At 32.8% G+C, this 12,243-nt stretch overlaps 2 protein-coding genes across 2 annotated transcripts; both read left to right on the top strand.

Moving 5' to 3' along the window:
• The first annotated feature begins 9,526 nt into the window (after window positions 1-9,526).
• Window positions 9,527-10,532, top strand: LOC145954657 (uncharacterized). The gene is made up of 3 exons (XM_083069343.1): window positions 9,527-9,706; window positions 9,908-10,117; window positions 10,296-10,532. Exons 1-3 carry the CDS (start codon window positions 9,527-9,529, stop codon window positions 10,530-10,532), a joined length of 627 nt encoding a protein of 208 aa, XP_082925469.1.
• Window positions 10,533-10,685: 153 nt separating this feature from the next.
• On the top strand, window positions 10,686-11,993 carry LOC145954658 (uncharacterized). The gene is made up of 3 exons (XM_083069345.1): window positions 10,686-10,887; window positions 10,969-11,158; window positions 11,936-11,993. Exons 1-3 carry the CDS (start codon window positions 10,686-10,688, stop codon window positions 11,991-11,993), a joined length of 450 nt encoding a protein of 149 aa, XP_082925471.1.
• Window positions 11,994-12,243: the final 250 nt, after the last annotated feature.

A 12,243-nucleotide genomic window follows, 5' to 3' on the forward strand; every position in this document is an offset into this window, starting at 1 on the left:
TTTAATTTTATAATTTATAATGATAATATAATTTATAAAATTATATATATTTATTTATTACATACTTATAAATTAAATTTTAACATTTTAAATATAAATTATTAATTAATTTAATATATTTATTTATCTTAAATCAAACATATGAAATTCAAAAAAATGTATTTATCTTTATTTTATTTTCTAATATAAAATTTTGTATATATGATTTAAGAGTAAAGAATTTTCAATTTAACAGTTGAATTTACAAAATTCTCATTTGATATAAAGTTATTGACCGGTGTAATACTTAGCAAAAATTATACCGGTGTTATTATAACCCTCCTCATATATATATATATATATATATATATATATATATATATATATATATATATAATTTTATTGATTTTTTTAACATATGATTGTCAATTTTTGTAAATAAATTCTTATATTTTCGAAAAATATAAATTTGTCGGGAATTTTTCATCAGTAATATAACTTTTCTTACGAATCTTTTTTCATCAAAAACATAAATTTTTTGACGATAAAATCCTTCAAAAATTTCTAACGAATACAAATCCGTCGAAAAATTTATATTTTCTGACAAAAAAATCCATCAGAAATTTCTAACGGATTTTTCATCGGAAATTTCTGACAGATTTTTTTCGACGGATTTTTCCATTGGAAAATTTATATTTTCCGACGAATCCAAATCCGTCGGAAATTATCCGTCGGAAATTTGCGTTTTTCTTGTAGTGAATTTGATTACACTCATTATACTTAACATTAGGTCTTCTCGAGCATATAAATAGAGGATGAGCTTTCTTTCTATAGTATTGACACGGTGCATATTTTGATCTACCTTTTGAACTTTCTTCCTAATCTTCACTCCATTTTTTATTTTCTTTTGTTCTTTGATTGATTTGCAATTTTTCCTACAAAGCTCCTTCAAAAATTGTGCTTTCTTGTGTCACGAGTCTAATTTGTTCTTTAGCTTATAAAGCACTCGACACTTTTGCTAAGAAAATAGTTCTCAAATCTTTAGAAGTCTCTAAAGAAGAGATTGTGGACTCAAATATTTTAGGAAGAGTAACTATAATTTTTTGGACAATTCTAGAGTCTTCAAACTTCTAGCCAAACAATCTAACTCGATTTGCAATTGAGAAGTTGATTAAAATACCTTCACAGTTTCTATCTCCTTCAACTTTGCATTTCAAACTCCCTAATCAAGTTAATTGAGAGCTTTCACCCCTTTGACCATCTCATCTTCTTCATATTCCTTTTTGATAAAATCCCATATGTCTTTAACTAACTTCATCTACATCGTGATTCTAGTAAAAATCCCTTGTGATACAACATTGAATAAACATGCTTTGACCCTTGCTTTCCTTTGCTTTTGTTCTTTATAAATTTTAATTTGAGAGATTGTAGGCTTGTCTGGTAAAGAAGGATTTGCATAATCCTCCTCCACAACTTCCTAAAGATCTATGGCTTCTAATAGGATTACATCTTAAGTTCCCAAATTTGGTAATTTTCTCCATCAAAAATTGGAGGTGCAACAACTAGGTTTTCATTTTGAATATTGATTCTGAATTTTGGATTGTATATGGTAGGTTCTCAATCTAAGTCGGTCCCTTAAGAAGAAATACTCTTGATATCAATTATTGGTTTGTCTTATGATAGAGAAAAAAAATAGAGCAAGAAAATAATGTAACTGCTTTTCAATGCAAAGCGTACCTTATTGAATATGTCTTATATTTGAATACATTGAAATAATTGAATAAAAAATCATACTCCATAATTTTAGGTGTTTTTTTTATTATAATAATTGAAGAATAAAATATTAAACTAATTGATCCACTAACAACATAATAACATATTTTTATCAAATAACTAATTCACTTATTTTAACAACATCTAAAGACACGTTTCCAACAATCTAAAATCTTTTATTCTTAATTTTGGTCACTATAATGATAACGTGAAGCTAGTATGGTAGCGAAATATAACCTTACTATAAATTTTACAATTTAAATCACTAAGTCACTTAATATTTAATTTGCTATAAATTGAACATTATATTATATATATGTGATATTATTACTTGAGTTAATTAATTTTTGTTTTTTTAATTAATATTAATATAGTTTTAAACTTAATAAATAATAATTTTGTTGAATAAATTAATTAATTTTTAGTAAATTAATTATGTACTTTATTGATTAATATATTTTTGGTCGCTTAAATGAGTGGAACTCAAAAGAAGTCAAATAAGGGATATGATGAAGTTATATAAGACATATAAAAAGCCAAATGTTTAGAATAGAAAACACATTTATAGAGAGAAAGAGTGAAGCAGAATCCATCACGACGGATCTCTTAAGAATCTTTAGATTAGCCATGAGAGAGGCTAATTCATGTTGTACTGAGGGTTGATGTAGTTGACTTTAATCCATATAATTTTTTTTTTATTTAGTAAGGTATTATATAATTTTTTTTTTTTAATATTTGTGTTGGTTTAATCACCTATTACATAATCCCATGAGATTATTTAAAGTTGAAAAAATCTTTTAAAATTATGATATAAAAAAACACTAATAATAAATATTTTTAGAAATAGAATAAGAATTATTAGCCAATATTCAAACTGTAAATTTTAATGTAAGTTATTTAATTAGCTTTGTCAAAGAAACGGAATTTTAATTAAAAAAATTAGAATTTTTCCCTTGAGGAATCAATGTTAAAATATTCGTACCTGAACCATACATTTTTTTTATTAATGCTAATTTAGATTAATCAGCTGTAATATAAATATAGATACGATACTTAAACAACTGTTTATTTATTCAATTATTACTCGCAATAATTGATACTCTGGTAAAAACCCTAACAACAAACCCTTAATATTAATATATACATATCCCATAGATTTTAGTGGGCTTTTAGTGTTGCTTTCATCACGCTTTCAACCCTTTACGCATGGTGATCTCACATAAACATTGACGAAAAACTATGTAAGAGTCTCGAAAACAATGTTTTAAATTGCAATAAATTTCAGGAAAAATTTGCAACTGTATTCCTTTCGTACTCTGTTAGCCATTTTTAGTTACAACTTTTCAGAATTTTGGTATTTGTTTTACCAAGTGAAAAACCATGTCCACAACATCTATAACAGAAAATCAAGAAAAAAAAAATTCAAATCTAACATGATCAATATACATATATTCCCTAGTCCAAGCAATTTATTTTATTTTATTTTTTGTGGATAGAAATTGCAAGAGCTGCTGATTCGTCATAAATGCTCATGTGGGGCATATTTTTTCGGTTATTTTTCAGGTTGTTTATTTATTTATTGCATAGTTTTATTCTGGCACAGTGGCAATGCATGCGAGTAATAACATCCATGCTGTTAAAGGATAAGAGAATACCTTAGGGACCCTCCTCAAGACTCATGTGTGCCATGGGAAAAGAATAGAAATTCATGATCATCACTCTTTCTTTCTTACAAGGGACCAGTTTTTGATGCCAAGACCCTTGTTCAGGATAAAGAACATCACCAAGTAGAAAAGAAAAGAAACTTGCACGAATTCAAAACATCATGATCATTATATTGCGTGCAATTATTAACACGAAATATAAATTTATACAAAGTCTCTTTGCGTGCTCCTTGCTCCTTGCAGCGGGGCACACAAAACCTAGAATTATTGATAGTAACTTTTGCTATTTCAGTCACCTAATGTCACAAAAAATAGCTGGCTAGGGAGCTTCAGAAGATTTTTATTGGCTTAGTAATGATATGTACTTTAAGGTCGTCATTATAATTTTAATAAATAAAAAAAAAAGTTTTCTTATTTTATTATTTAATTTGAAATAGTGAAAAACTAATTTATTGAGATATTAAGAAGTTAGATACCCACCTCTCCTAATAAATATTTTTATATACGTAAATTTAAGAATCAAATTCTTACATATTAATTTAATTTAAGAATCAAATAGTTTTTTATATGCATGAATTTAAGACTTAGTTTATACATAATTTAATTTCTAGAAATTTTAATATATTAACTTCTATGAAACTAATTTTTAATTTACAGAGTAACTTACTTTATTTTACTTCGTGATATTTTTTCTATTAAAATCTCATGAAAAAGTTTAATTATCTGAGATAGTGTGGATTAATATATTATTTTGTGTATATCATAAAAATTTGGGATAACTTATATCACACTATGTTGTTAGCTAGGAAGGTTCCATTGCAGCTGGAATTAGGTGAATACCAAATTTACTTACCTTTTGGCCCCACTAAAATGACTTGGACTTTAATTACATCGGAGTATGGCATCCTGCAACAAAATAAAGTCCTACCAAGCATTATTGATTTTGACCATAAAGTGAGATGAGGTGTTTCCTATACACATATATTGTGTACCCTTGGAACCATAGAATATGCAATACAACTTATACATACATCCCTATATATATAGCTAGTCACTAAGAGGAAAAAAATATCATGTACACACATCGTATAATCTACACTATAAATATGATTGTGATGATATAATGTTAAAAGGTATAGATATAAATTATAATGACATAAAATATATTATTAAATTTCTCAACATTAAAATTGTATGTAATTAATTATATAATAATAGATTAAATTTATATATATTATATTTATAATAATATTTTAATTATATTATTATATGTAATATTTTTCTTATAGTGAGTAGAAATTAATTAAATTGAAAAGGAAGAAGAAGAAAAGTGTTATATCATGAGAAAGCCTTGAACATCTTTTTCAAGTTGCCAGCAAGAGCTAACTTCTTAAACGACAGAATCATGTGCTTCCCAAGCATGACCTTCTGAACCCAACTCATTGTGCATTTAGTGCACCATGTGGATGCATGCTGCTTTGACAGCTTGCATTTCCATAAACGTAACTAGAAGAAAAAGACACATAATGCATACTTAAATGGAAAAATGTTCCACATAATTAAATTCTGCGAGTATAAGGAATGCAATGAAGTAGCAAATTGGTCTTGTAACTATTCCTTGTTCAATTCATTGCTACTTAGGTACCCGCAATTGTGAACCTATTTTCATAACTTTTTTAAGTTGTTTAGCTTGTTATGGTATGCTTTTGCCTTTTCTATTTCCTTAAAGCATATGCAGCAACAGCCAAGTTTTATGGAGTTAGTATCGGGAAAAAAAAAACAATCAACTCTCGTATCACGAAAATAAATTATATAACAAAAAAAATAAACTTACATCTTATAAGTTAGTTTTATAAAATTAAATTAAATAAAAAAATTATATTATTAATATATAGTTTCATAACATATCACATGTTTATTAAAAAAAAGTCATACCATATTATTTACACACGATCAAACCTAATAATGATAAATATGAGAAGTGTATTAAAAAGAAACGAAAGCTTATATTAATTAAAGATATGTCTAAAGTAATATATATATATATATATATATATATATATATATATATCATAAATAGTCTTTATTTTTTACAATTTGATTCGGTAAGATTTAGTCGTATCTAAATCTACATTTTAAGAGTTAAAAGTAGGATCATTTATAAACATTCATAAAGAGAGTAAGTACTTTGATATATGGTGTTAATAATTATCTCTATATACGTAAACACCGTTGAAGTTTGATTCTTACTACATATTTCTTTTATAAGGAATGTCAATGAGAATCAGAGTATAAGAGGTACTCTTACACAAATAAAAGTCTTAAAGTATAAAATTAGAAAGATAAAAGAAATTACAAAGTCAATACACCAATGAGAAAGAAGTATATATTGAACACTAAATCAAGATTCTTACTACACATGAATTCTATTAAGTTAAAGAAATGCATTAAAGTTCTCACATTTTCCACGAGTTTGTTTTGAAAACCTCTATTAGAGAGATTGTGATGGGCCACGGGGACAAATGCCAACCCTTTTGTTGCATGCATCAAGATATGCATCAAACATATATTGCTTTATCATTCTCATTTTTAACTTCCTTTCCAATTTTTGTCTTCTCGAAGAATTGTTTAAACCATCTGAATTTTGATTTTATTTAACAACCTATATACATAAATGTCGCTATCACTAGTCAAGTATTGAATTAACTCCTTATATAACTAGTGAAACCATGGGAGTTCTCTCCATATCCATCTTCTAGATACTGATATAAGGCATGAACATTCGAACACATGGCTGCATTTCGAAAAATGAATCAAAACAGACATGCGTGGCAGTACGAATATTTGTGCTCGCTGTCATTGAAGTCAAAACGTCAACCTGTCATAAAAAAATAGACTTAATTATACTTTTCTCTCTATTTTCTTTATCAGTAATTTTAATTCATCTATCTTAAAATAAAGATACTTAGCCTTTTCAATTTTAAAAATATAAAATTTTAAACTTATTATTAATTTGATATTTGTTGATGTGAAATTTTAATATTATTTGGTGACTTATCACCATTTAAGTGGTATGATATATACATCATAAAAAAAAATATAAAAAAAAACTTCATGTAATGACACACATTTTATATTAACATAATTTTCATCACTAAAAGCTACTTTTATACCTATACTATAAATACCAAATATGTTAGTATATTGTTAAAAGATGTATGTATAAGTTATAGTGATACAATATATGTTGTTAAATATTATTCAAAATCAACACTAAAATTTAGTGTAATTATATGAAATAAATATATACTTACATATATTGTATCTATAGAGTGACACTTTTTTTATGCATGTTGTCTGATAGTCGTGATGATTGCTTCGTTAACGGCTGTGATGGTTCAGTTCTTCTAGAGAGATACCTATAATAAAACGATGACTAGTGGAGGAAGTAGTAGCAACAGAGGCAACAAGAGACGTACTGCGTATTTCTTTGGTAATTTTCTTGAAGCCTACGACGAGTATGATATGTGGAAAATATTCCAACGATTCGGGAGAGTGTGGGAGGTTCTAGTGGCCAGGAAAAGAAACAAGTGGGGCCGCAAATTCGGTTTTGTTAGGTTCCTGGACGTCGTTGATGCCAAGAGACTCGAAGAATAATTGGATAAAATTTATATTGGTAATGCCAAGCTGTATGTCAACTTGCCAAAGTATCCGAGGTGGAGTGCCTTGCAAGATGAACGCGAAATGGAAAGAAAGGTTCCCCTCGTAGCAGATCGTCCAGGGGTGACTTCGTTTGCAGCGATTCGACTAGGGACAGTGCAGGCAAGCAGAGCTTCAACCCAACCACAAGTTAACCTGAAGTCCTATATGTAGAAGCAGTTCAAACAGGTATGAAGAGTGTAGAGCGAGGAAAACGGGTCTGGAGGTGTAAATCATCTATGTAGCAAGACAAATGAAACGGAGCATCCTTTATGGTGACAAAGGTTAATACACACTGGCTAAAGGATTGTTGGGTTGGAAAGTTAAGGGATTTAACAATGTTTGACAAATTAAAAGAGGCTCGACTTTTACATGATGCAGCAACCGTTAAGGTCAAATATATGGGAGATGATATGGTGTTGATTTCTGGTGCTGATGAAGAGATGCTGAACAATCTGAATCAAGAGAATGAATTTTCGTCCTTTTTCCACTCAATCCAAAAGTGGGAGCCCAATTCCATTCCTGGAAATAGATTAGTTTGGGTCCGGTGCATTGGGATTCCTGTTCATGTCTGGGGTGAGGAATGTTTTTCCAAAGCAGTGGGAACAATTGGCTCGTTGGTTGCTATCGACAATGAAACATCCTCTTTTAATAGACTTGACTCAGCAAGATTGCTTATTAAAACATCTGCCCTTCAACTAGTGAATACGCATTTTATGGCGAAGATCAATGGTGTAACTACGTGTGTCCGTATCCAGGAAGAGTTGGCTACCTCGGTTAACCAATGCAGTTGTTGGATGAGATGTAATCCTAATATGTTGGTGGCATCTAACGAAAGTGACGCAGATTTGAGTTTCAACTCATCCTCATCGGAGTATAATGAAGATAATATGAGTGTGGAGGAGGAGAACACTACTCCGGCGACTCAACGTCGTGTGGATAAAGAGGGAAGCAATTTGAATCTTGATCCCATGGTTCTTACCCAGCGGGTGGATGATAATGAAAATGACCAAAGGATAACTCATGTGATGGTGTGTAAAGGGGGAAGCGTACCATCATTGCTTGGGGATGGATGGCTTGACAATAAGATTGATTTGCTTGGTGGAGGATCAGGTTTGGGTTCGCCCATATTAATGAAAAAAATAGTAATTGGATATCAAGAGAATGATCTACATAGGGAGGCAGGTAAGTATGCGTCTGAGGAATGTTAGGATTATAGTGTACCAAGGTTTGACCTTTGTTATAAAGGTGGTAACCAGTTTTTGGAGGTTGTAGCTAAAGTGGGCTCCACTATTGGTTATGTGGAAAATGTATCAAGGCCCAGCTTAAGTGGTATTTCACTTATGAATAGTGTATATGGGCTGTCTAACCCTGGCCCATCTACGTCTACTATAGAACTCGCTCCAAGCCAAACCATCGTGGCAGAGTCTCCAGTTGGGATCCAAACAAATGCTATCACAAATCTCGAAGGGAGTCCGAGAGTGGTGGCTTATCTCAACCCCCAACCTGCTATTGTTCCATCCAATTCCCCATTGACTCATTCTCTCCCCCCTCCATATGACGTGGCAGACCAGAATCACACCCTTATTTCCAAAAGGTAAACGGGTTGCTTTTGTCAAGCGACATCGAAGAAAGGTTAGGTAAGAAGTCTTTTTGTTATGCAATTCAATTTCTGATGGAAATATTAGAAATTGCAATAGGATGTTCTGGTTAAAAGATAAGGTCATAGAGGCTAAGCGAGTCTAGGAAATTGGCAAGGCATTAGGCGTGACTTTTGATGGCAAGGAGGAACATATCATAGAAACATTGATTAATCTAGAGTCAAGAGATCAACAGGAGAGGCATAGGATAATTGACGAGTCAAGGGTGGATAATATAGATGGTAGATCATGAAGTTGATGACTCTTAATGTAAGGGGGATGGGAGGGAAAATCAAGCAGAGGTATATTAAAAGGCTCATAATCGAGGAAGACATTCATATCTTGTGCTTGTAGGAAACTAAAAAATAGGTTGTAACAAATGAGTTTTGTTGTTCATTGTGGGGGGACAACGATTGTGACTGGAGGGTGGTTCCCGCCATTAACATGGCAGGTGGTCTATTAACTACTTGGAGGAAAGACAAGTTTGATTTGGTCAATCAGTTTGAAGGTTTGGGATTTCTAGGTATCGTGGGTAGCTGGAAAGATACTGGTGTGAAAATTGTGGTTGTTAATGTTTATGCCCCATGTCAATCAATGTTAAAACGGGAGCTATGGGTTGAGATAATTGGTAAAAGGAGTGCTATTTCTGTATCTCTCTGATGCCTAGCTAAAGACTTCAATAGTATCAGAGTGGCGTCTGAAAGGGTCAATTTGGTGCACGAGAACCATAACCCGACTGATATTCAACTCTTCAATGATTTTATCTCCAATATGGAAGTTGAGGATATTCCTATTGTTGGTAAGCGATTCACATGGTTTAAGCCAAATGGTATGGTTAAGAGTAGGTTGGACAAAATCTTGGTTTCTAGGGAGTGGTTTCTTATTTGGCCTGGCTGTCTACAAATTGTATTAAATAGATGTATTTCTGACCACTGTCCAGTCAAGATGCAGGTGTGTAACTCGGATTGTGGACCAAAACCATTCCATACCCTAGATCATTGGTTTAAAGACCCATCGTTTAAGAAGTTTGTTGTGGACTCTTGGAAGGGAATCTCAATTCTGGGGTGGGATGTATATGTCCTAAAGGAAAAGTTGAGAGTGTTGAAGTTAAAGCTAAAATAGTGGAATCTAGAGTCCTTTGAGAATCCACAGGCCTTACAACAACGGATCGTTAGAGATCTAAACTACCTGGATAAGAAGGAGGAAAACCTTGGGTTGACTGAAGAAAAGATCCAAAAGAGAGTGGAATTGCAAAATGAGCTTTGGAAAGTGGCAATTAGAAACGAGTCGGTTCTATCACAACAGTCAAGAGTGAAATGGTTGAAGGAAGGGGACTTGAATACAAAATTCTTTCATCTCATGGTAAGCGAGGAGAAATAAAAATGCCTTGAAATGACTATTCATTGATGGTTCTTGGTCAAAGGATCCTACAGTAGTTAAGAGACATGTTAGAGATTTCTTTTATCAGAGGCTTCAAGAGTAGTGCCAAAATAGACTAAGACTGGATGGTACACATTTTAGATCACTTTCCCAAGATCAGAATGAATTGCTCATTGCTCCGTTTTCTAAAGAGGAGATTCGATCTGCAGTTTGGGAGTGTGGTAGTAATAAATGCCCGGGTCTTGATGGTGTGAATTTCAAATTCTTAAAGGAATTTTGGGAAACTTTAAGAGGGGATATATGTCGCTTTCTTATGGAATTTCATCACAATGGGAGAATGCCTAGGGGCACGAATTTTGCCTTCATCACTCTAATACCAAAGAAGCAGGATCCATAAAGGCTTGAGGATTATAGGCCCATCTCTTTGGTTGGGTGTACGTACAAGATTTTAGCCAAAGTTCTTGCCAATAGGGTCAAGCGAGTGTTGCCGAGTGTTATTGATGAGCGACAAAGTGCCTTCCTTGAAGGTAGGAATATGTTACATAGTGTGATGGTTGTTAATGAGGTTATTGATGAGGCTAAGAGGATGAAAAAACCTATCATATTTTTTAAGGTTAATTTTAAGAAGGCGTATGACTCTGTGTCATGGGAGTACCAACTATACATGCTTCAGCGCTTGGGTTTTAATCCTAAATGGATTGGATGGATCAGGGAGTGTCTCAATACAGCTTGTCTATTAGTGCTAGTTAACGGTAGTCCCATTGACGAATTCCCAATGAGAAGGGGGTTAAGATAAGGTGATCCCTTGGCCCCTTTCCTCTTCACGATTGTAGTAGAGGGGTTGTCAGGATTGATGAGGGAAGTAGAGAAGCAGAAGAGATTTAATAGTGTGAAGGTAGGAGACAATCAGGTTGAAGTTAGTTTGGTTCAATATGCAGATGATACAATGTTCTTTGGAGAAGCTTCTTTGCAAAACGTATTTCTGATAAAAAGTCTAATCAGATGCTTTGAGGTGGTCTCAAGGTTAAAGGTTAACTTTTTCAAGAGTAAATTTGGTTCCATTTGTGTGGATCATGCCCTAGTTGAAGATTTTGCACATCTTTTAAATTGTACACTTTTATCTCTATCGTTTCCTTATTTAGGCCTCCCCATCGGGGCAAATCCTAGGATTGTGGTCACCTGGAGGCCAATTATCTCAAAAGTTTAGAAGAAACTTGCGATGTGGAAGTATAAAGTTCTTTCTATGGCTGGTAGGGTGTGTCTAGTGAATTCTGTGCTAACTTCCCTCCCTCTTTATTATCTTATTTTTCTTCAAAATCCCAAATCAGGTGGCTAAGGAGATAGTTTCCCTACAAAGGCGCTTCTTATGGGGTGGAGTCGGGGATTAGAAGAAGGTTTGTTGGATTAGTTGGGATAAGGTGACCTTACCTAAGGCAAAAAGGGGATTAGGAGTAAAAAATATCATATTCTTCAATAGAGCGCTACTAACTAAGTGGAGATGGAATATCTTCCACCAATCCAGCTCTACGTGGGCTCAGGTTCTACAATCAAGGTATAGAGGTGGGCATAATCTGCATGCTCAAGCCTCCTCTTAGAAGGATTCTATATGGTGGAGGGATCTTTTAATGGTGCGTGATGGAGTTGAGGAGGATAATTGGTTTGATAAGTTGATTGAGTGGAGAGTTGGAGTGGGGTCTAAAGTTAGATTTTGGCTAGATAAGTAGGTGGGGCCTACTAATCTTGTAGTTGCATTCCCTAGATTGTTCATTATCTCTGATCAGCAATTTGCTTCTATTGTAGAGATAGGGGCAGTTATGAATGGAGAATGGGTGTGGCACCTCAGGTGGAGGAGAAATAGATTTGAGTGGGAAATTCCTTTGGAACAACAACTTTTGCGCCAAATTAAAAGTCACATTTTCAACTCCTCCTAGTGCGACTCTTGGAGTTGGGTGGTAGAGTCTTCATGGATTTTTTATGTTAAGTCGGCTTATCAGATCATATTAGCTTAGTCAGTCACTGTTGAAGATCACGATATCTTCAAGTTAATATGGTCTATCCCCGCCCCTCCTAAAGTTCTCTTCTTTGCTTGGAGGCTTGTGAATCGAGGA

The sequence above is a fragment of the Cajanus cajan genome, chromosome 2, assembly GCF_000230855.2.
Source record: "Cajanus cajan strain Asha chromosome 2, NIPB_CcT2T_4, whole genome shotgun sequence".
NCBI classification, from domain to species: domain Eukaryota; kingdom Viridiplantae; phylum Streptophyta; class Magnoliopsida; order Fabales; family Fabaceae; genus Cajanus; species Cajanus cajan.

Excerpts from the sequence above, each read along its gene's own strand:
- LOC145954657 (XM_083069343.1), top strand. The coding sequence starts at position 9,527 with ATGGAAGTTGAGGATATTCCTATTGTTGGTAAGCGATTCACATGGTTT. Across the intron at positions 9,707-9,907 it reads ACTGTCCAGTCAAGATGCAG|GCCTTACAACAACGGATCGT; the intron begins GTGTGTAACTCG and ends GAGAATCCACAG. Across the intron at positions 10,118-10,295 it reads CAAAATTCTTTCATCTCATG|AATGAATTGCTCATTGCTCC; the intron begins GTAAGCGAGGAG and ends TCCCAAGATCAG.
- LOC145954658 (XM_083069345.1), top strand. The coding sequence starts at position 10,686 with ATGGTTGTTAATGAGGTTATTGATGAGGCTAAGAGGATGAAAAAACCT. Across the intron at positions 10,888-10,968 it reads TCTATTAGTGCTAGTTAACG|TAGAGGGGTTGTCAGGATTG; the intron begins GTAGTCCCATTG and ends TCACGATTGTAG. Across the intron at positions 11,159-11,935 it reads TGCTTTGAGGTGGTCTCAAG|AGATAGGGGCAGTTATGAAT; the intron begins GTTAAAGGTTAA and ends CTTCTATTGTAG.